Consider the following 23,739-nt stretch of genomic DNA (forward strand, 5'->3'; position numbering starts at 1 on the left):
TAACAGTTTATCATCTTCCAAGCCAGAAAATTTTATCTAATTTCAAGGCTGAATTTCTCTAAGTTAAACTTCCAGCCACTGGATCCTGTTATGTCTTTGTCAGCAAATCTGAACCCATCTCCTTCTGTCCCCGGGTATCAGCTAGCGTTTCCATGTGCAAGCACCTACACACAGTGATCATGTTACCTCTCAATCTTCTCTTGGTTAACCAAACAGACTGAGTTTCTTAAGGCTCACAGCGTAAACCCCTTCCAAATCCTGGATGATTTTTATCACCCTCCTTTGAACTTTCTCCAGTATTTTTACATCTTTCTTAAAGTGCAGACACTAATACCAGGCACAGTTGTCTCGTAGCAGTGTTATCAGCGCTGTGTGCAAAAGCAAAATCACCTCCTTCTACTTGACATTCAATTTTTTACGTATTCTGGAATTGCATTATCTTTTTTTCCACAGTCATGCAATTAAGAGTTCATGTTGAAGGGTTATCCATGATGGACCCTATACCCTGTTCTGAGTCATTACTTTCCAAGACCAAGTATCACACCCTGGAGATATAACTTGAGTTTTGTCCCAGATACATTAGCTTTAAATCAACTTTGCTAAAACCCATTTTGTTGGATTTTGAGAATCTAACTAAGAAATGCAAACCACTCTGTAACAATAATCTGTCCTTATTGTTTATTACTCTGCCAATTTTTGTGCAAACATTACAAGCATAGATTAAATATCATGGGCTAAATTATTGATAAAATATTGAATTATGTTGTGTCAACAACCAGTTTATGGAGAATCCCAACAGAAACATCCTCACTCATTGACATCTCTCTATTAACTCTATTTTAGGAATCAATGAGACAGTTTTTATCCACCAAAGGTGTGCCCCAATGGTTTCACATAATACAGTTTTGAAAATCACCAAGTCCTCTGATACTAAATCAAATGCCATGCAGAAATTCAGTACACTAAATCAACATATCAAGTGTCTGGGGGGCGGGGTAGCCGTGTTAGTCTGGATCTGCAACAGCAAGGAAGGGTCCTGTGGCACCTTATAGACTAACAGAAAAGTTTTGAGCATGAGCTTTCGTGACCACAGACTGAATCTGATGAAGTGAGTCTGTGCTCACGAAAGCTCATGCTCAAAACTTTTCTGTTAGTCTATAAGGTGCCACAGGACCCTTCCTTGCTGTTGTAAATCAACATAGGTGCTGTAATCCTGGTTTGTTTGTTTTTAAAGAGGAATGCTCGAGGAGACTTGCCTTCCCTAAAAGCATGCTTACTTGGCATTACTTATATTTTAGCCTCTAATTCGTTGATAGAGTCCTAGAGAAGCTATTCCAGGGTTGATGTCAGGTTGATACCTTCGGTGGCTCCAGCCCACCAATGCTCTGCAATGTCCCCGCGTTTCGGTTAAAAAGCAACACTGCGCGGCTCAGAGAGCTCCTTGGCTAACTACTTGCAGACTCTACGGTGCAAGTTATGCAGCGCTGCTCTGAATGTTTAATTTTAGCAGCAGCAGCAGCAGCAGTTAAAAGTCCCGTCCCCCTCTTCCCTTGGTATGAGGCCAAAATTGCCCGACGCCGTTTCTCTTGCACTTTAAAAGCCGGGGTGGGACTCGAGGGCGCCCCTTTGTGTCAATGGCAGCGCGCAAGCCACGCAGGGAATGAAGGAGTTGGGCAGAGGTAGAGGCAAGAGCGGGACAGCTGGGGCGCTCGCCTCGCAAGCTCTGGGGCCTGCGCCACGTGCACAGGGCAGGCCTGGCCTCGGCGAATCCACCCACCGCTTTCCCTCCACCGGAGAAAGGCGTCTAGAGCGCGCGAGCCGCAGGCGGGCAGGACTCACCGGCGCGCGGTGCCGGTGCCGCTGCTCAGGGGGCGCGCCCGGCGGGGGGAGGCGAGCTCGCGGCCGGGCAGCTGGGGCGGGAGCAGCCGCAGGGCTGCCCTCAGCATGGCGCGTGCCGGACCCTCGCAGGCGCTGCGCTGGCTCCCGCGGCAGCGGGGACTGAAGGTGGACTGCGCCCCCCACCCCGGCGCCTCCCATGGCCAATCCCCTTAGCCGAGGGAGCCGGGCCCGCCCCGCACTGAGGGCTGGAGGCGGTGTGAGGTGCCCTGCGGGGGGGAGGGTGAAGCCGACCCCGAGCCAACACGGCCCTGGCGCCCGGCTTCACCACGTCGGAGGGGGACGAGGGGCCGAAGCGCCGGGCAGAGCGGCCCAGGGGGACGTGTTTCCAGGGGAAGCTGGGAGGTGGGGCGGGTGGACGGGCATCCCCGTCCAACAGCCCTGGGCCCCGACCCCGCCCCTCCTTTCTTCTCCTCCCCTCCGGGGCCATAAAGAGGCGCGCCGGGCTCTGTCCGCCGCTGAGTCGCGCGGCGTCGCACTGCCAGCAGTTAAGTCCCCGGGCCGCGGTTCCAGTGCCCCTGAAAGATGCAGGCGCCTCCTGCCGGAGAGAGCCGCCCGCCCGCCAAGAAGGTAACTGCCCCGGCCGGGCTTGGCGCCGGTGTGGACGGGCCCTGGAGCCACTGGGGGGGGCGGCTGTAATCGTGACAACGCCTGTCGAAGCTGCCGCCTGTTCGTGCGGCTGCTCCTCAGCCTCCCGCGCTGTCTGCAATAAGGCGCGCTCCGCCTCGCCCGGGTCTGCGCCTGCAAGGCGGTGGCAGCGGCCTAGCGGCGCCTCATGGGGCTGTTCTCAGAGCGGTGTTGGCCGAGTCACGCTTTGCGCAACGGTTCAGTTTCCCGCCCCGGCCTGGCAGTAGCAGCCGCGAGCGAGAGCGGGGGATGGTGCCCCGCTACGGGTCTGTTCCAACGCTGCAGTTTCGCCACAATCCGCCAGCGAGGAGCTCAGCCCCTTAGCTGCACCTGCTTCTTCTGGAGCCCTCCAGGCCACTTTTTTGACCATATCTACACTGCCCCTTTCTCGCTCAAGAGTGTGAAAAAGGCAGTTATAGCGCTGAATAGTGCCAGCTTTGTCTGCCTCCTGTAACTCGAGGCACTGGAGGCATTTTTTCACATCCCCAAGAGAAAGTTACAAGGCGGTAACTTGCCAGAATTTGGAGTCCTGCTTCTCCTAGGACAGTGGTCTTCAACTTTTTATAATTTGAGGACCCTACAAATTTTCATATGGGGTGTGGACTGCTTTGGAAATCTCAGATATAGTTGGCAGACCCCCCCAGGAGACTTTGGACCACGGTTTGAAAACTACTAGCCTGGGACTTTATCCATTGTAAAAATTCTATAAACTTCTGATTTAAAATCAAAAGGTAAATATACAAATATTTCTACAAACAGGTAGATATAATGAAAAATTGAAGAATTCACAAAATATAACTCCATGACTATAATTGTATCCACTGAGCTATTGAATTATTTTGATAAATTCAACTCAGAGAGGTAGCCATGTTAGTCTGTAGTTTCAAAAACAACAAGCAGCCCTGTGGCACCTTGAAGACTAACAAATTAACTAATAAGTAAATGTTAGTCTTTCAGGTGCCACAGGACTGCGTGATATTTGATGAGTTATTCTCTCATGTGACTTTCTGCAACATTCATATTGGAATGAATGGCTTGACCAAATGAGTAAGGAAATGAGTTCTTACGAGAAATAAATTTAAATAATTTTATATTTGATATGCCTTGTGGGGTGTTTTAAAACAAAGGACGATGTCATCTTGTGAAGTGTGTAACCTTCACAACTACCGTACACACAGTCAATGAACTTTTCCTCCTGTATCGTTTAGGGTATTCTAGAACGTCTAAATGCTGGAGAAATTGTGATTGGAGATGGAGGATTTGTGATAGCGCTTGAGAAGAGAGGTTATGTAAAAGCTGGACCCTGGACTCCAGAAGCTGCAGTAGAACACCCAGAAGCAGGTTAGTCCTAACTACAGGTTAAACATCTGTGATCCGAACAAGAGAATTTGCTGGATCATAGGTGGTCAGTATTGTCTAGCAGCATTACCAACCCTTCCGCTGCTCACTGGGCTCTTAGAAGACATTTAGGGGCAAATTACAGCTTAATAAAAGCACAAAACATGGAGACCCAGGACTGGTCACTGTATACATATTTCATGGGACCACAGGAAACTTGGCCACACACATGATAATTGCTTATCTGACTAACTAAAATTGTGCCATCTTATGGATGTTGCTGGATGAGAGTGTGTCAGATTAGGGAGGCTCAGTCTCTATAAACTACAATCATGTGGAGAATATATACAGTCAAAAATTTTACAATAAACAAATGACACTTTTATTTGATAGAATTCTTAGCAGGTTTTTTCACAGAAGTATTGAAACAGCTGCTTGCTTGATACTGGTGCAACTTTGCCATAATTGGGTTATTTTAGAAGTTTTGTATTGCCTTAACATTGATAGTTTGTTTAATACCTGTAAGAATTTAGAGTCTTTTAATAATGAATGTAAGGGTTTAGAGATCTTTTCATGTAAGATTTGTTTCACTGTGAAATAAAGAAAAAAAATTATAGGCTATAAGAAATTCCTAAGTGGAACAGACCAAATATATTCTCTCTGGCCATGGGCAAAGCAACATATTTCAGTGGATGGCGTAACTGCAAAATGCACCTAATGGAGCAATTCTCTACCCTGAGGAGGAATTTCTTCCTGACCCATCAAAGAGATCAGCTTCTGCCTCAAAGCATGAGGACTGAAAACTGAAGCAAAATAAGTATAATGTAGATGTATCTATCTATGCAGTCTTTTCTAGAAATTTAATCCTTATAACATCCTGTGGCAATATGTTCCACAAACCTGTTTACAGCAATTAGAAAAGTATTTATTCTGATACATTTTAAATGTGGAAACCTTAAACTGAATGCAGGAGAAGAGTATCAGTATAGCCTTGTTTATAAAATTAGTTATTTTATAGATTTGTCTCCTCATTCTTCCAGCCTTCGAGTCTCTGTGGCTGGGTCTACATTTGCCCCCAACTTTGAAGGGGGCATGGTAATCAGGACCATGGGAGATTACTAATGAAGTGCTACGGTGAATATGCAGCACTTCATTAGGCTAATTTTCCCCTGCGGCAACTTGGAAGCTTCAAACTTTGAATTTTGAGGAGTAAAGGGACTTAGAAGTAACGTGGGCACATCGAAATGCCTGCAGCTACACGCATGCTGGCACTTCAAAGTTTGAAGCTTCCAAGTTGCTGCAGGGGAAAATTAGCCTAATGAAATGCTGCGTATTCACCGTAGGACTTCATTGGTAATCTCCCGTGGCCCTGATTACCATGCCCCCTTTGAAGTTGGGGATAAGCATAGACAAGCCTAATATGTCTATATGATCCTTCTCACAATGTCTGTCTATATTTGGGCTTTCTGCAGGTTCCTATGCCAGTGCTGAGAGCAAGTACCTGTGGAGTTCTGGGGAAGTGGGCAAACTAAGGGGAGAGGTTCCACTAATCCCAGGGCTCAGATGAAGTTGGGGACAATAAATGATAAAACAGGAATGGGTATGAGAGTTACAGGGGCATAAACAGGGTGCTGGAAGGAGACATCAAGTAGACAAACCTGGACAGCATCCACTGCTCCTTGATGGTCTCTAGGGACTCAGTGGACATGGCCCAGAGAAATGTCCCAGATGTGTGAGCACACAGAGGAGCAAAAATGGGCTCCACATTTTCAGAGCACTTCCCTGTCAAAGTGTTCTGTTTTATTTCCCTGTTTGAGGTGACCAGTGGTAGTGCACGTAACTATATTTATAATTATGATGGTAAATTTTATCTAAAAGGAAGGTCTTGGCTTTAAAAAATGTGCTGCCTTTCTCTAGACGTCTTTGATCTCATCTGACATCTAGAGTCCCATTCTAATTATCAGAATTGTCTATCGGTAGTAGGATAATGACAAATGACTGGGCAGGGCTAGACTATTTGTCTGGCACAGGAGTTTAAGAGAACCTAAATTCCTGCTCGTAGATGAGGACCACTCCTTGTTGTCATATGATGCTTCAGTGGCAACTAGCAGATATCAAGTTCCTCTATACTTAGAGACCCCACAACGGCTGCTGATTCGGTTGACTTCTGACATATTTTGTGTTATGGGAACCTGTATAAATAGCTTAAATGGTGTTGAAATACATTTTGGTTAATATATTTTTACACATGGTTAATCAGTTATAGTTGTTCGCTGGGTTACTTATAACCAGGGCTTAAAACCATCTATGACACTTGCTATTAATGTGCTTATAACCTATTATTCATATCTATAACATTTATTAACCCTTTATATACTATTTATAAATGCATTCCCTTAATATGAAGTGTGACTATTTCTTCCTCAGTGTAGTGCCTCTTCTGCATTGCCTGCTTTTACTCCTGCACCCTGTATGGTCAAGTTACGCAGATAGTAGGTGTGGAAAATAGAGGAAGCAACTGCCTGGGCCAGCTGGTATGGGAGCTGACACAGAGCTATAAAATCCCTCCTGCTTTGTAAGGAAAGCAGATAGGAGATGGAGATTCTGGACAGAGTCAGGGAAGGAAAAAGAAATGAGGAAGAAAATGGGAGCCTAGGAAGAGAAAGAAGATGAGGACTAAGAAGAGGAGAATGTTGGCAGGGCAGGTGACTAGGAGGGAAAGGGTGTTTTTGGTAGAGGGGAGAACATTGCCTGAGAGTTCAGAAATGACCCCTAACTGGCTATGAAGTGAGATGTGTGCAAGCAACTTAAAATGCTATCAATGTATTGAAACCTTTGCAAAATCTCTAATAATATTGCTTGGTGATATGTACAAAGACTCATTTTGTCCACATGGTAGGTTGAAATGAAAAATGATTTGAATGAGTTGTATAATGACTAATTTTTTTAAAAAACACAGCAAATCTTTAGCTAATGCACTTCAAACATGACTAGGGCCCTACCAATTTCACTGTCCAGTTTGGTCAATTTCACAGTCATAAGATTTTTTAAAATAATAAATTTCATGATTTTGGCTATTTAAACCAGCAATTTCATGGAGTTATAAGTGTTGGGGTTCTGACCTAAAAAGAAGATGTGGTGGGGAAGGAGGGCTTGCAAAGTTATTGTAAGAGGGGTGCGGTACTGCTACCCTTCTGCACTCCTCCTCCTGGTGGGAGCACTAGGCAGCTGGAGAGCAATGGATTCTCGCTGGGAGCACAGCTCTGAACACAGAACCACAACCAGCAGCTGCACAAAAGGATGTCATGTAATGGTATTGCTCTCTTACTTTGCACCTAACCTGCAGAGATGGATGACCCCCCCCAGCCCTTGCTGCAGGTCTCACTGAGCAGCTGCCCAAATCTGAAGGCAGCATTGCAAAGTAAGGGTGGAGTAGTACGGCAATGGTATTGTTATTTCTGTGCTGCTTTGGTGGCAGCTCTGCCTTCAGAGGTGGGTGCCTTGCCAGCAGTGGCTGCTCTCCAGTCACCTGTCTCTGAAGGTAGTGCAGAAGTAAGGCAGGCAGGAACCCCTGCCCTAAAATAACCTTGCAATCTTCCTGCAACTTCCTTTTGGGTTAGGACCCCAGGTTTGGAGAAATGCTGGTCTCTTCTATGACATCTGTAAAATATATGGTAAAATCGTATCCACAACTGGATTTCAAGGTGTGGAGACCGAATTCCATGGTCCATGACACATTTTTTCATAGCCATCAATTTGGTGTGGCCATAACTATGACTGTAAAGAACTTCTTTTAAATTATTTGATAAAATTCTAGTTGTTGCTAGAGGTCCCAACCACAATGGAGCCTATTTTGCTAGGCACCGTACACATAGGAAGAGACAGTCATTGCCTATAAAGAGTTTAGTCTAAATAAATAAAACAGGCAAAGGAAGTAACCACCTCAAATTTTAGAAAAATTTATAAATATTTACAGAGAGATCGTGGCATGCCAGAAGTTAGCCAGGAAATCTGTGGCCCAGCTGGGAATTACTAGGTGAAATGTGTTGCACAGGGTTATGCAGGAGGTTCTCAATCAGGAGTCTGGGGCACTGTTCAGATTTCAGGGAATCTGCCAAGCAGAGCCAGTGTTAAATTGGGAAAAGCAAAGCACTAGCACATGGTCTGGAGCCCTGCCATGCAGGGCTGAAGCTGAAGCCTGAGTAACTTAACTTCATGGGGCTCCTTGTGGAGTGAGACTCTGGGCACCCGTCCTGTTTGCTAACTCCTAGGGCTGGCCCTAGCTTTTATATGCCTAAAAACAGTTGTGGAATAAGCAGGCTGTGGAGTTGTTAAAGAGTATTTTTGGGTGGGGGGCTTAGAAGGAAAAGATTGAGAATCCCTGAACTGGGTATCATGATGGTCCCTTTTGTCTTTACCAAAAAAAGAAAAAAAAAAGATGAATTAAACCCAGCTATCCTTAAGTTTCAGGCTAATGCCTTAATTATAAGGCCATCTTGCCTCTCTAAATATTGAAAAATTCAAGATTCTGCTAAAGCCTTAAGTCAGGGTTTCCCAAACGTTATATAGTTGGGGCCCGGTTTTTTTCAGTTTTTTTTTTTTTTTTTGCAGCCCAAAAATATAAACACACAAAAAATGAAAATTGAATACATTTTCACTGTATTATTTATTCACAATAATAATAGTATGTAAAGATAATTTGTATATTTTCTAAGGACTGGTATATTTTTTGGAAAGAGCAGTACTGGGCAGCAGACCACACTTCGGGAAATGCTGCCTTAAGTGGTTGTTTGGGATATGTATCGAGTTTGCATGTTAACAAAACTTTTTTTTTAGCTCACCTGCATCATCAGCTCCTTGCCTTTTGCGAACCATACACTCGACTGCATATGCCCAATCATAAGCAAAGAGGACTTGAAGGCTGTACAAAGAGGGCCGTAAAACAAGTCAAGCTTTATTAAAGAGCTGTAAGAGAGTGCATAGTCCCTCTTTTATAGACCCACACCCTTACCAGAAGTTAGAACCCTTCATAGAGATGTTATTTCAGCCTTGTTGACTGTTCATTGGCCAATGAACCATACAAAATACATGAGAGAGGCTCCTGTGGGTCAGCACATACTCTAGATTCTGAAGTTCAGCAATAAGAAGATAGAAGCTTTAGGAACACCCTGGCCCAGAGAAGACTTGACTTGATTTTTGTGTTACTTTATTTTTAAAAAGTTAACACACACCTCAGAAGGGAGTGAGTTTTGAACCCCAGTAGCATATGTTAACTGTTTTAGAGTAAGAATTCCACCAACTTAGAGGGGGAACAGAATTTTATCGTGAAACACAGGCATTGAAATATAGCGGCACTGAGTATTACTGTACTAGAAGAGGGTGTGCTGCAGTGTCTCACAATGGAAACAGGTTCCATAAGAACAACCAGCCAGAAATTATTTAAACGTAGACAAAAATTATAAAAAGTATCTTCAATTTTTTGACCAGCTGTATCCTTTATGGAAAGTGTCTAACAGAAAACAAAGTAGAGGATGGTGTAAGTATTCTGGAGTAGCCCCTTGTTTGCAATGAATGACCTATTTTAAAAATTATAATTAAAAACAAATGCTAAACACATTTGGAGTGTTTTGACTGTCTCTACTCAAAGTATGTGACACTGACACTCAATACTACTCCTTGATGCAGGCTTCCAAGAATTTCCAGAACTCTGAAGTTGAGCAATAAGCTGTGTTCTTGATTCTTGTGTAGTAGCTAGCATAGGCGGTATTCTGTTCAAGCAGCCTCCTGGGTTATCTCCAGAGTGAATGCAGGATTTTGTTTTTTAATAAGTGGTCTGGTTTGTGTGCTTAGCATTGTCCTCTACTGAGTGGAATCAAACTTGTCTATGTATATAGATACACTCTAGTCACTACAATGTGTGCGAGATCGGAGCTGGAAGCCTGTACTCCTTGAAGACTGTATTTTCTAGTGCTTGTATAGAGTTGGCTAATGAATTAGATTGTTTACAATGTTAAGCATTTTAAAGCCTCTGATATTATATCATAAACTAAGACCCAATAAACATGTAACTCTGCAAACAGGTGCTAAAATGATAGCAACTATATCAAACTTTCTTTGTTTTTTTTAACACCTTGCAGTTCGTCAACTTCATCGGGAATTCCTCAGAGCTGGATCAAATATTTTACAGACATTCACTTTTTATGCCAGCGAAGATAAATTAGAAAATAGGGGCAACTACGTAGCTGAGAAAATATCTGTGAGTACATCACTTTTCAATAGTAATCTAGGGAAAATGGATACACGCCTCTTGTTTGAGCCCACGGGCATTATTGCTTCTTTTTTTACAGATGGTCACATTTTAGTTTAGCCATATTCAAGGTCATGGAAATGATATTTCCAGTCAAATGGGGAGAGCCTTATGATATAGCCTGAAGTGGTAGGAGGGATCTCTTGCTTACAGTGGCAAAGAGAAAAAAATCCAAATGGGTGTATTTGTGAGATGAGGGAGAAGGAATACTACTGAGTCCCTTTTTTATTCATCTTAGGGAGCTTAATTTATTTGGAGTTATGTTAAACGAGGTACTGTAACAGGGTCCAGTAGCAGGGCATCTCTCCCCTCTCATGAGTGCCCCCATTTAGACAAATACACGTCAGCACTGATGCAGTTCTAAAGTCTCTGAGACATCTCCGCCCTCATTAATGTCCCAACAACAGTTCACTCCCTGCTTGAGTAGGGAGTGGTGCCTCCAAGGCTTCCCCTTCTTGAGGTAGAGCCCTCACCCTCAGACTGGAGCTCTGCCACCAACACTTATCAATAATTCTGTAGCAGTGGTTCCCAACCTTTTCGAGATGGTGATCCATTCTGAGAATTCAGTAAAACTTTGTGACCCAAGGCAATTAAAAACCAGTAGGGGCCGGTGGAGGTTCTCCTGCAGGAATTTTTTTAATAAATCTTGATTCCGCTACGCTCTCCTCCCCCCGCAGTTTAAACCCCTCACAGCCCCAAACTACCCCCCCACATACCTCACATGAGCACTGCTGCTGCCCGCCCCCCCACTGCTCCTTCAACGGGCTGCTGCCTCCTCCACATGGCTCCCTGCAGCCCTCCTAGTCCCTTCCCCCACCTGCAGCATGGGCAGTTCCTTCCCTGCCACGCTGAAATGGGACTCAATTGGTTTAACAGCTGGATCCCTCCTGCCAGCTGTTACATTAATTAAACTGAGTTCCATTTCAGCATGGCAGGGCAGGGACTGGGAGCTGCTCCATAGTCTCTAAGTCTTCAGACAGGGCTTTCCATGGTGCTGCTTCAGCTCCAGCAGCCAGTCTGTAGGTCCTCTCTCTCGGAGGACCCCCATCACACTGAGCTGGTTCTGGTCCTGCAACTCTTCGTATAGGGCCTTCTTGGCTCCTGATTGGCTGCTTCCTCTGGCTGACACTTTAGCCTCCCTTGGAGGCTCCTCTATGGTTACTGGGATGTGGTATGACAAGGTTGTGAGTCTCCAGCAAGGGGCTTCAGGGCCCAGTGCACCTTGTCACAAGTATGCTAGACTGAATCCACAAACAGCAAGATCAGTGATAGCAGGGAATCCTTCAGAATCTGGAGAAGTAAGCCAGTCCATGAAATCGTAAGCAGAATCCCAGAGAAAATAAGTGGATAACATAAGAATTAAAATATGTGTTAAGAGCATATCCTCTATAACAAAGTAGTAACCAGGAGCTCCAAAATACTGATTTGAATAATAAATCTTGCCCCCTCTTTAGGTGATGAGAGGCTCAGATAGGAGAGGTACTGTGATTGTGCCACACAGAGGAAGAGCAGGACATTGAGAGCCCTTAGAGTAAAAGGGTGGGTATGGGCTCCAGCTCAGGGCTCTGCCAGAGTCTTCTGGGACTGGAGGGTTTGCCACTGTGGTTTCTGTCATTTTTCTGCCTGCTAGGACAGCCACATTTTCTGCTCAAGAAATTCCTCCCCTCATGCCTTAGATCTCCATACAGCATTCGTGGGTCTCATAAATCAAGCCACTGCACGCACCAGAATGACATACTTAGTTCTACTTTTATACTACATCAACTGCATCAGGTCTCGCCCTCTTAGACTGCTAAAACTTTTATACTCAGCCTAACATCATACTTGCATTCAGTTATATACAATATTTTGATGGAGAGTCATTGTATACATACTAACTGCATTTAATTTTGGCTTCATTATGAGGGTTCAAAACATTTTAGTACAATAAAATCTCTTGGAAATATGTTGTCTTCTTATACATAGTTCACTTACAAACCCCCCTTCCCAGCCTTTTAAATATCCATACTGTGATGACTGATGAACAACCAATCAGGTACCCAGTGCAACAGATTAACCACCAGACTTCTTAATGATCCAGGGTGATGTGAGAGAAACCAGATAGACTTGAGGTTCTTGAACAGTGCAGCTTTTGATGAATGTTACATATTTGTGATGAATGTTATATGTTTGTGAGAGTAATTAAAAATATTTGCAAAATATTTTGCAAATGCAAGATGCTATTATAAATAAAAGCAAAATATTATTATACCTAGACACCACTGTAGGAGGCAGCTCATGATAATGTTATGTCAGTATAAGATAGTTGATACTATGTACCCTATTATCTAACATATGTTTACCTTTATTTTACTAACATCTTGCTGAATTTAAGCTAGTTAAGGTGTGTCTACACTAGCTGGCTACTTCGAAGTAGCTGGCACAACATCAAAATAGCACGCATTGCGTCTACACATGCCATGAACTATTTCGATGTTGAAACTGGCGTTAGGCGGCGAGATGTCAAAATCGCTATTCCTATCTGAAGATGGGAATAGCGCCCTACTTCGACGTTGAATGTCAAAGTAGGGTGTGTGTAGACTGTGTCCTGCTACTTTGAAATAGCGGGGTCCTCCATGGTGGCAATCAGCTGAGGGGTTGAGATGTGCTGTCCAGCCCCTGCAGGGCTCTACGATCGCTGTGCGCAGCAGCCCTTAAAGCACCACGTATCTGGATTTCCTGTGTTGGGAAGCTAAGAGCATGCAAGCAGCAGCACACACATGCTAGCCCTGCACACTTTCCAGAGGCCTCGAACATCCCAATTCAGCCATGGCATCCAGCCAACCCCCCGAGTACCCCCACGGCTCCCCCCAAGGGGACCCAGGGACCCCCGCAGCCAAACAGGGGGCCAAAAAGCAGTGGGGCCCCTCCTGGTCGGAGGCCGAGCTCCAAGACCTGCTGGCGTGAGGAAGAGGTGCTCCACATGATGGGGAGCAAGCAGCAGAATGCAGAAGCATTTGCCTGACTGGCCAAGGGTCTGGCCGCCCGGGGTCACACTGCCCGCACTCCATATCATGTCTGTAGCAAGGTAAAGGAGTTGCAGCAGAGTTACACCCATGCCCAGGACTCCGCCAGCCAGTCTGGGGCCGCCCCCACCACTTGCCCTTATTACAGGGAGCTCAGGGCCATCCTGGGCCCCTGGACACCTCTTTCCCCCAGGCCACATTGGACACTGCAACCGAGGAGTCCCAGAAGGCCTCGGAGCTGGAGTATGGTCCGGAGGCCAGCCCCATGGCCCAGAGGCCAGCCCTGCACCCTGGGGCCCACCCGAGGAGCCACCCCTAGGGACGGCGGAGGAGGGGTCCAGCAGTGAGGAGGGGGAGCTCCTCATAGACCTTCCCTCCTGGAGCACCACCCAGGCATCTGCCCACTGGGGTTCCCCTGACTGTGGCAGTGGACAGTCAGGTATGTACCCCGCAGGGCGCACACAGCCAGGTTGGGGGAGGGGCACCAGACATGACTGGGGGCCCCACACACCCCCAGCGGACCCTGACCCACAACTGCCCAGCCACAGCACAGTCCCAGGATGGCAGCATGGCCATCAGCGCCTGTCAGCACCCACACCCATGGACAGCACTGTGCCCTAACCCCGGAGACCATGCAGTGGGGCCACCCAACAGGGACACCACAACCACCGGCAGCAGATGGAGACCCAGCACCCAAGGGGGGACGCGGGGCATGGGCTAGGGCACAGTACTAACAACCTTCCTCTCCCTCTCCGCAGCTGCACTGTCTGAGGCCCCAGGCAGCCAGGTACCGTCCGTGGTCCCTGAGAGCCCACCAGAGGTCAGACACCACCAAGGCCAGCAGGATGGGCACACCACCACTGGACCCACGAGATGGCCCCCGTGGACTCTGAGCTCTTGGCAGCTCTCTGGCGGCAGGCGGAGGTGGCTGAGGAGCGGCTCAGCTTCGACAGGGAGGAGTCCACCTGGTGCCAGGCAGTGTGGCAGGAATTTGTGGGCATATTCCGGGACATAGCTGGGTCGCTCTGGGAGGCTGTCGCCCAGCTCCCTCCTCCTGCTGCCCATCCTGCCACCCTCCTCACTGCTCCACCCAATGCCCCCTGCCTTGCCAGCTGCCTTGCCTGCGCCACCTGCTACCCCTCCTACCAGCCCCCCAGGACGGGAGCCTACTGAGGCTGAAGACCAGCCGGTGGAGGCATCCCAGCCATACCTGCTGATCCTCCTGGCCCCCAGCCGGCCACTGATGGGTGGCGGGGGCATGACCCATACCCGCCAAGGGTCGTGCCCCTCTACCCTCACCCCAGATTGATGGGCTGACAGCCAAGTAATCCACTGGCCTCCCATTTGTATATAGTTGTCCCCCTTTGTGTATTGGTTCCAGTTCTTGTTGTGCACATAAGACAGTTTTAGCAGTATTTAATGATCCACAGTTTTATTTTCCAAAGAACCTAAGGCATGTGCTTGTTGGGGGGATGTTGTGTGGGTGGTGGGGGCAGTGTGCGGGCAGTGGCAGTATTGTGCGGGAAGCCTTCTGGGGAAGGCCAGGGATGTGCTCGGGGTCTCCCTGATCAAAGTGGGCCCACAGGGCCTCACGGACCCTAACCTCGTCTCGGTGGGCCTGGTGACTGGGTGCGGCAGCCGGCTGGGTGAAGCCCATGCTGGCGTCGACTGCCCACCCCTGGATGAAGGCCTCCCCCGGCTCTCAACAATGTTGTGGAGCGTGCAGCACACACCCACAACCTGGGGGATGTTCTGGAGGCCGACGTCCAGGCAGGCAAGGAGGCACCGCCACCGGCCCTTCAGGTGGCCGAAGGTCCTCTCCCACCACCTGGCGGGCGTAGTTCATTCAGGCGTTGAAGCACTGCTGCGTGGCGGCGAGATGGCCAGTGTACGGGCACATGGGCCAGGGCTGGAGGAGGTAGGCTGCATCCGCCACAAGGCAGAGGGGCATGGTGGTGTCCCCAAGAGGGATCTCCCTCTGGGGGATGTAGGTCCCCGCCTCCAGCCGGCAGCACGGGCCCGAGTTCCGGAAGACATGAGTGTCATGTGTGCAGCTGGGCCAGTCCATGTAGACATCCTGGAAGCAGCCTCAGCTGTCCACCATGGCCTGCAGGACCACAGAGTGGTAGCTCCTCCGGTTGATGGATCTTCCCCCACTATGGTCCAGGGCGTGAAGGGGGATGTGGGTCCCATCTAGGGCCCCGAAGCACTTTGGGAAACCCATGGCAGCAAATTTGGCTATGGCTGCGTCCAGGTCCCCGACTTGGACAACCCTCTGGAGCAGCATGGCACTAAGCACACGGACCACCTGTGGGGAGAGGACACGAGCACCCATGAGGGTGTGCAGGGTGCCCCAGGCCCCTCCCCCTGGACCTCCTCCCGGGCACCTCCCCAGGCACCCCCCCATCCCCTTCCTCCCCAGCCCCACACCTGGGCCCCCCCTCCCCCAGTGGGTGCATACCCAGGCCTCCTTACCTCCATGACGACAGCCCCAACTGTGGACTTTCCTACACCAAACTGGTGTTCCACAGAGTGGTAGCTGTCTGGAGTGGCCAGCTTCCAGACAGCTATTGTGACCCTCTTCTTGACGGGAAGGGCACGCTGCATCTGGGTGTCCTGGTGCCTCAGTGTAGGGGTGGGCCACTGGCAGAACTCGAGGAAGGTCTGCGGACGCATGCGGAAGTTCCACAGCCACATGTCGTTGTCCCACTCCCCCCACGACCAGCTGCTCCCACCACTCGGAGCTGGTAGGGTAGTTCCAGAGGTGGCAGAGCACCCGGCAGGGGAGGAATGGGGATCCTGGTGGTTGTGGGGGGGTCCCCGTCTGCCCCTGGGGAGGGCCTATCTGCCAGGAGCTTCTGGGCGGCCTCCTGTGCAGCACCTAGCAGGGCGCTTGCTCCCTGGGTGACAGCCTGGAAGGCTTCCAGGTTTTACCGCTGCTGCTGCTGCTGCTGCTGCTGGTGGGGGGTCTGTAGCTGCTATGCGTCCGTCTGCGAGAGTGTGGCTAGCGCTCTGCAGACCTCATGCTGTGCAGGCCGGGTGTGTCTGGGAGGGACCCTTTAAAGGAGCGGCTTGCTGTTGCCCTGGAAGGGCTAGTCCAGCCTGTGACTCCATCTGAGGGCTTTCCTGGCCCCTTATTCGATGGGGAGTGCTTGTGTGTGTGGATGTTCCGCATTTCCTTCCAGGGCGGCTCCTTTCGATGTTCCCCATCGCTACTTCAATGTTGAACATCGATAGCACCAGCACCGCAGGATGTGTGGACGATACGCGTCGAAGTAGCCTATTTCGATGTTGTTACTTCAAAATAGGCTACTTCGACATAGGCTACGTCTACACGAGCCCCAAACTTCGAAATGGCCACGCAAATGGCCATTTCGAAGTTTACTAATGAAGCGCTGAAATGCATATTCAGCGCTTTATTAGCATGCGGGCGGCCGCGGCACTTCGAAATTGACGCGCCTCGCCGCCGTGCGTCTCATCCCCATGGGGCTCCTTTTCGAAAGGACCCCGCCTACTTCGAAGTCCCCTTATTCCCATGAGCTGATGGGCATAAGGGGACTTCGAAGTAGGCGGGGTCGTTTCGAAAAGGAGCCCCATGGGGATGAGACGCGCGGCAGCAAGCCGCGTCAATTTCAAAGTGCCGCGGCCGCCCGCATGCTAATGAAGTGCTGGATATGCATTTCAGTGCTTCATTAGTAAACTTCGAAATGGCCATTTCGAAGTTTGGGGCTCGTGTAGACCTGGCCATAGTGTACTATTGTAGACACAGCCTTAATGTCTTCATATTATGACAACTTTCAGATGGTGTGACATTACTTGGTACTTAAAATGTTTCAGTGAAGCAAAGTCTATTTCTAAAACTAATTTGAAAATTTAAACATGAAAGTCATTGTGGTTCCTAGGACTCCTTTTTCTTCTGAAATGCAGTCATCTCTGTAATAAGTCAGTATTGATGTAAACTGTTACCCTGTTTCAGAGTCAGACTGTGAATGAAGCTGCTTGTGACATTGCAAAGGAAGTGGCTAAAGAAGGAGATGCTTTGGTAGCTGGAGGAGTCAGTCAGACACCATCATACCTGAGTGGCAAGGATGAAGCTCAGGTTAAAGCAGTGTTTCGAAAGCAGTTAGATGTCTTTTCCAAAAAGAATGTGGACTTCTTAATTGCAGAGGTAAATCAAATAGTAAAGAAACCATGTGCTTTCAGTTGATGCAGTTTACAAGCTGGTCAGCTTTCCTTAGAATTTAAGTCTCTAGTTAGTTTTGGGGGGGATTCAGACATATGTTAATGCCTCCTTTTACAATTTGCTGCTGCACTCACTCAATATGTAAATAGTAGCAGTTATATTTTTGAAATGCAAAACAGGCAGACATTGCAGTGTAGAATTCAACTGAGACTCTGCCCAAAACTCTGCGCAGGCATGAACGTGGGGCATGCTGGGGCATTACCCTACTTTTGCACCTCTCTATACTTTGGGTGCCTTCTTCAGCACCATCCTAAATTAGAGTAACCTTAATTAAGACTGTTCTAATGTGCACTCTGCTACTCATGACCCTTGAACAGCTGGATGCAGCAGTGCTTCAAGCATTGTCCCAGTCTCCTGACACATTCCAGCACATCTGTGAAGGGATGATGTGGAACTGTCTGTGGAAGACCCTGTGCCACCAGCATTCCCTGCTGGGCATGTCTGCTGCCTTAACAACTCATTTATTTGGACAGACTGGTGTAATAAGGCCATAGAACAAGGCAGAATAGAGAGTAGAGCCCTTTGTCTTCATTTGTAGCTAAATCCAGCACTTCCCATTCCTGTTGACCTAGTTGAAATGGAAAATGTCTATCAGTATTTAGCCTATAATACTCCAAATTATGCTGATGAGAGTTCTGACTATTCCTTGTAAAACTGAAATCTTTGGGATTATTCAGAGCCGGATTGTGGCCAGACACTCCAGCATAAGGAAGCATAACGCTTTCTTCCTATTTCTGCTCCAGTGTAGTTTCCCCACACTTCAGTTGCCCGTTTAGAAGAATAAACATAGGCCACGCAAGAATGTAGGAGTGAATGGATACAAGGAATGGGCAGAGAACAGCAGAGCTGGTCACATGGGAGCATTAATAATCTGCTTCTGTAGTTAACAATTTCCAAATACCGTCCACTTGGATCAAGTGGGGATAGAGAGGGAATTGTGCCTCAGAGGCATAGTTCTTTCTCTGAGGTGCTATGTGAAGCCAATTACAGTGAACCAATTGTACAAACATAATCCAAACCCTAGGAATGGAATCTGGGGGTCTGATTCTATTTTTATAGCAGTGTAAGTCAGGCATAACTATTGGAGTCAATAGCTATGTCTAGACTGCAGGTTCCTGCCAACAAAACTTTTGACAGAAGTTTTGTTGACAGAGCACACGTTCAGACTGCACATCTCTCAAAAGAGGTCCGCTACATCAGAAGCATTCTGTCAACATCCCTGTAAACTTCATGGCAGGGGGGGATTTCCTGACAAAGGGGTATTTTTTGACATTTGGCCCTATGTGGATGGGCCAAATATCAGAAAAGCCTCTCCTAACAGAACTGTCAGCAAAAGAGATGCAAATTGCAAGTTCCCTGCAGTCTAGACATAGCCTGAAAGAAAACTCAAGCCCTAAAATCTGTCTGGGTGGGAGGGGCAGAGATTAAGTAGTGTATGCCACTTAGGCCATGTCTACGCTTGGCCAAAATTTCAAAAGGGCCATGCTAATGGCCAAATCAGAGAATATGAATGAGGCGCTGAAATGAATATTCAGTGCCTCATTAGCATGCTGCTGGCCACAGTACTTCGAAAATAGGAACAAGGGGATTTCAACGTTTGTGGGGTCCTTTTGAAAAGGCCCTGTTTAGACAAGCTGTGCGTGATCGAAATGTGACACTTTTGAAGTGCTGCAGCTGGCAGCATGCTAATGAGGCACCGAATATTCATTTCAGCACCTCATTAGTATTCTCCGATTTGGCCATTAGCATGGCCCTTTTGAAATTTTGGCCAAGTGTAGAATGCAGAAGAAAATAAATTAGATGTACTTTCTTTCAGTATTTTGAACATGTTGAAGAAGCTGTGTGGGCTGTTGAAACCTTACAAGAATCTGGAAAACCAGTTGCAGCTACCATGTGCATTGGTCCGGAGGGAGACTTGCATGGTGTACCACCTGGAGAATGTGCTGTCCGACTGGTAAAGGCTGGTAAGAAACTTCCTCCCTATATACACTTCTTAAAATATATATTTTAGGAGTATGAGATGGATTGAGGTACCTACACAGAGAACATAATACATTTCAGGTAGGTAGATTGATGGTTACGATTAATATAACCAAGTTCACTCTCTCTCCTTAGTATCTCTACATCTCAAGATTCATTTTGCACAAAAGGGGAAATAACCAGGTAGTCTCTTTGCCTCGATAATCCTTGCCCGGCAGAGCAGATGGTTGGGGCATAAGCAACTGGCATAACATTGAGCAGTCATAAGACTGCTCTGATTGCTCTTGGGACAGCTTTAGCAGCCCACAGAAGACACAATGTTGGGTAAAGCCACGTGTTGGTGCTGGAAAACAGACTGGGACATGTGTAAACATTGGTGATGGTACAAGTTGGAGGGAAATGCAGGCAATGAGGGGAATTAATGCAGTATGGGTAACATTCAGAAAAGATACAGATTTGCCTCTAAAGAATTGGAGTGGGAAAGGGGAATGATACAAGATTTTAAAAGATCGTGTCTAGCATCTGTCTTCCCACTTGATTTTTCCTCTGATAGGCTTGTGGTTGCACTAGCAGTGCAGAGATTGAATGCTTTGCTTCCAGACCACTCTGGCTAAGAACTAAAATTGCTATGAAGCCATTGCTTAGTTCCTGGGAAGCAGTGTAACTGAAAACTTTCCTTCTTCACAGGTGCTTCTGTTGTTGGTGTGAACTGCCATTTTGACCCAGAGACTTGCCTGAGAACTGTAAAGCTCATGAAAGAGGGCTTGCAGGCTGCTAAATTGAAAGCACACCTGATGTCCCAGCCACTTGCTTTCCATACTCCAGACTGTGGGAAGCAGGGATTTATTGATCTACCAGAATTTCCTTTTGGTAAGATTGACACCATTTTAAAATTTGTGATTTTCAGCAAAGACAAAGCTGCAGTGGCACCAATGTCTGCAGTGACCTCAATCCATGTACTACTTTGCAGAATTTCAAATTCAGGAAAGTCAAGAGCAATTAATATTAACCAAAATGAATCTTAGGATCACAGAACTGTTGGCTCTAGTAGAGGTTCATGCACCCTGTGCAGCCTCCTGAAAACCAGCCCCACATTTTCATGCAGCAGCACCCCAATAATTCAAGAGGCCCTCTTGGAACTGGAAGGATTTGCTCCTTTAGTCTTAGCTATAGTCATTTCTTCAAGTCTCATCCCCTCCTGGATTTCCTGCCTCTTCTTCCCTCTGCCCTCCTCCATTTTTCTGTTCACTTTGTTGGTTCTTTCTTCTTCTCATATCTCTCTCCCACTTCCCCAAAGTCTCTCTTCTCAACCCAACAGCTTCATTACTCTGCTCACCATCTTCACAACAAGAAGGAAAGTGGCTCAGAGAAAAGAGAATTTACCCCTCTAAGTCACCTGCAAAGAATGCTAGCTGCAGGGTAAGAGGCTGTGCTGCATTGGTTCAGTCCAGTACTTTTGATCCCCTGCAAGTAATTTATGGTTTGGCAAGGGGAAAGTATAGCTGTCATCACTTGGACTCAGGCAGCAAGAGAAGGGACAGAGATAGGATAGAAGCGGTCTGCCATGTGGGAGGTGGAACTGAAATCCTATTAGGTCAGTTTTCTGATGGAGCAGCTGGCAACATCTGCTTTTCTCTACCCATACTCACAGAGGAGATTGAGATGTTCAACAACTTGTTGGTGTGTTTCACTCAGTTGCAGATGAGCTGATAGCATTGTGATATAGTAGATTAAAGTAATGACATCTGTTTCCTCAGGCAGAAAATGGTCACTTGTTGATATTTTTTTGAAGTGTGGGGTTTAACACTGAGTTCCTTATAGCACTGAAATACTAATACTCCACATACATTAAAAAAATAGTTAATAATTTATATTATTTTAAGTGCTATTGGCATCTTTTTCAGTGAAGATCAATACGAAATGAACAAAATACGAATAAAGCCTATATTTTAAGTGCGTCCTCTCTGATTCACACTTAACTAACATCCCAATAGTTGGCAATTGATTTTAGGACTTTGTCAGATTAGAGTTTAGCAGTCTGTATCTGTCTGGAACAAGGCACCTTTTGGCAAGTGTGCAGCAGAAGAGCACTGCAAAATCTAAAAGCTAAAATGTAATGAAATATTGTATCAGTAGCATCAAGCCCGACTAACAGTGTTTAAATCTTTACTGCAATATGCGTATCAGGGCTGTGACACTGTACTTTACCCCTTTGCAAAACTGACTTTAGCTCAGTGTTAAGCAGAGTTACTAAATGTATGCTAAAACTAAGTATTATTGCAATTAAAGCTGGTGCATATCATTACAGCTCTGGAGCCAAGAATTGTCACCAGATGGGATGTTCAAAAATATGCACGAGAGGCCTATAACCTAGGGATTCGTTACATTGGAGGCTGCTGTGGATTTGAGCCTTATCACATCAGAGCAATAGCTGAGGAGCTGGCCCCTGAAAGAGGATTTTTGCCAGTGGCTTCTGAGAAACATGGTAGCTGGGGTGGTGGTTTGAGCATGCATACCAAACCCTGGGTCAGAGCAAGGTATGTATATTAACTATAGTACTTAGCACAAATGGCACATTAACGATGCTCCATATACAGTAGGCTGTGTTCTCATACAGTGACCTGACTTGATGATTATGGAGCTTTCAAAGAAACTCAGAACATGTATGCGACTTAGCATATCTTTAACAGCTAAAGTCTAATATCTTGAGGTGAAATCCTGGCCCCCACTATAGTCAGTGGAATTAGGATTTCACCCCAGGTCATGTAAACCATGCTTTGTATAAGAGCCTGATCCTAATGGGTCATGAACCTGATAGTCCAAAAACTCTCACTGAATTAAAGTGAGTTGTGGTCAGTTTCTTTCAACACTTAGACATATATTATTAGGAGATGGATGGCTTTATAAAAAATGTCCATTTTGTATAGTATTTGCAGGGAAACATTGTTGGAGACCTCAGGAAGCCCTAGTCTGCTGGCATAAGGTCAGATTAATTAGTTGATAGCTATTGGTTAAAACCAAAGAACCTCTTCTAGCCATCTGCAGGCTAAAACAAAATGTGGTCATTGGGATGAAATGTGGATCATAATGCATCTTCTAGTACAACTACTCTAAGGCACCATACAAACTCCATCATGGAAAAACTTAATGAATGTATGTGCTGCTCTTCTATTTCTTCGTCCTTTCCACCAGTACAAATGGAAGGGGGTGCTAGTCCCATATTACCTCAATGATGGCTACATGCTCTTCACAGTCATATTTTTACAAACTTAAATGACTGCCTTGTAATATGTTTATAAGAATTTAATTCTTATCACTTCAGTAACCTCATTAGGATTGCCAACTCCTCCAACCCACATGCCATTTGCAGCAATGATATCTGGTTGGGAAGAGGTAGCAACCCTATAATTTATGAGTCTTCACTAGTAAAGATTGGTCTTGACATTTGTACTCTCCCATTCAGTCCAATTCAATGCTTCTGTATTGGTTTTGAGAACATATAACTGGATAGATCCCTTAAAATGAAGAAAATATGTTTTGGTTTAGATTAACATAAAAGCAGTTCTAGCAGGTTTTTAAAGATACATAATTAATTTTGACTGCCTTGGAAACAACACCTATTTGGTGAGTAGCTTAAAATGTTGCTTTAAAAGAATAGAAGATGCTTTAATAAACACAGCCAATATCTGCACATTTTAATAAATCTTTTCATGTATTCAGAGCCTCACACTGATCTAAAAATCTATGCAAATGAGTTAAATTCTTCAACAGTTTTTGCTCTACAGGTTTGATGTTCTGTTATTAAAACACTTGAGACTGCATTATGTCCTCAGCCCCATTCATTAAAATATTAAAATATTTTTCTTTATATAGGGCAAGAAAAGAGTATTGGGAGAATCTGTTGCCTGCTTCAGGCAGGCCATACTGTCCATCTATGGCAAAGCCAGATAACTGGGGAGTGACCAAAGGAGCTGCAGAGCTGATGCAGCAGAAGGAAGCAACAACTGAACAACAGCTGAAAGAGGTCTTTGAGAAACAGATCAAATCCAATATAGGAGCTTAAGTATTAGCCTGAAATACATATGGAGAACTTCCAAATGTGCTTGTGTAACATGAAAGAACTTGTGAAGAAAAATGTCTATGTATCAGTTCACATGTAATGGAAGGAGCTGAATGCAGACAGAATTTGATTGCAAATGAGATATCAAACCTTCAGAATAAAACACATTTCTATAAGACCACTTTAGAAATTAATTTAGCACAAGGTATACATGTCTGATGTATTAATAATTAAGCAACCCCTAGGATTTGTTTAGTGCTCTTAGTTGGTGACACAATATGTA

At 46.3% G+C, this 23,739-nt stretch overlaps 2 protein-coding genes across 2 annotated transcripts in view; one reads left to right on the forward strand and one right to left on the reverse strand.

Annotated features, from left to right (window-relative positions):
- DMGDH (dimethylglycine dehydrogenase) overlaps positions 1-2,054 on the reverse strand; it is a 61,801-nt gene extending 59,747 nt beyond the window's left edge. The window contains exon 1 of the mRNA XM_074995459.1: positions 1,840-2,054. Within this exon, the coding sequence (XP_074851560.1) occupies positions 1,840-1,946 (107 nt within the window). The 5' untranslated portion in view covers positions 1,947-2,054. The remainder of the gene's footprint in view (positions 1-1,839) is intronic.
- Positions 2,055-2,240: 186 nt separating this feature from the next.
- Positions 2,241-23,634, forward strand: LOC142013717 (betaine--homocysteine S-methyltransferase 1). Its single transcript, XM_074995460.1, has 8 exons — positions 2,241-2,466; positions 3,732-3,864; positions 9,999-10,117; positions 17,150-17,341; positions 19,233-19,380; positions 20,084-20,266; positions 21,705-21,933; positions 23,270-23,634. The coding sequence occupies exons 1-8, from the start codon at positions 2,422-2,424 to the stop codon at positions 23,457-23,459; spliced, it is 1,239 nt and encodes a 412-aa protein (XP_074851561.1). The 5' UTR covers positions 2,241-2,421; the 3' UTR covers positions 23,460-23,634.
- Positions 23,635-23,739: the final 105 nt, after the last annotated feature.

The sequence above is a fragment of the Carettochelys insculpta genome, chromosome 5, assembly GCF_033958435.1.
Source record: "Carettochelys insculpta isolate YL-2023 chromosome 5, ASM3395843v1, whole genome shotgun sequence".
NCBI lineage: Eukaryota > Metazoa > Chordata > Testudines > Carettochelyidae > Carettochelys > Carettochelys insculpta.

Excerpts from the sequence above, each read along its gene's own strand:
- LOC142013717 (XM_074995460.1), top strand. The coding sequence starts at position 2,422 with ATGCAGGCGCCTCCTGCCGGAGAGAGCCGCCCGCCCGCCAAGAAG. Across the intron at positions 2,467-3,731 it reads GCCGCCCGCCCGCCAAGAAG|GGTATTCTAGAACGTCTAAA; the intron begins GTAACTGCCCCG and ends TGTATCGTTTAG. Across the intron at positions 20,267-21,704 it reads TCTACCAGAATTTCCTTTTG|CTCTGGAGCCAAGAATTGTC; the intron begins GTAAGATTGACA and ends ATATCATTACAG.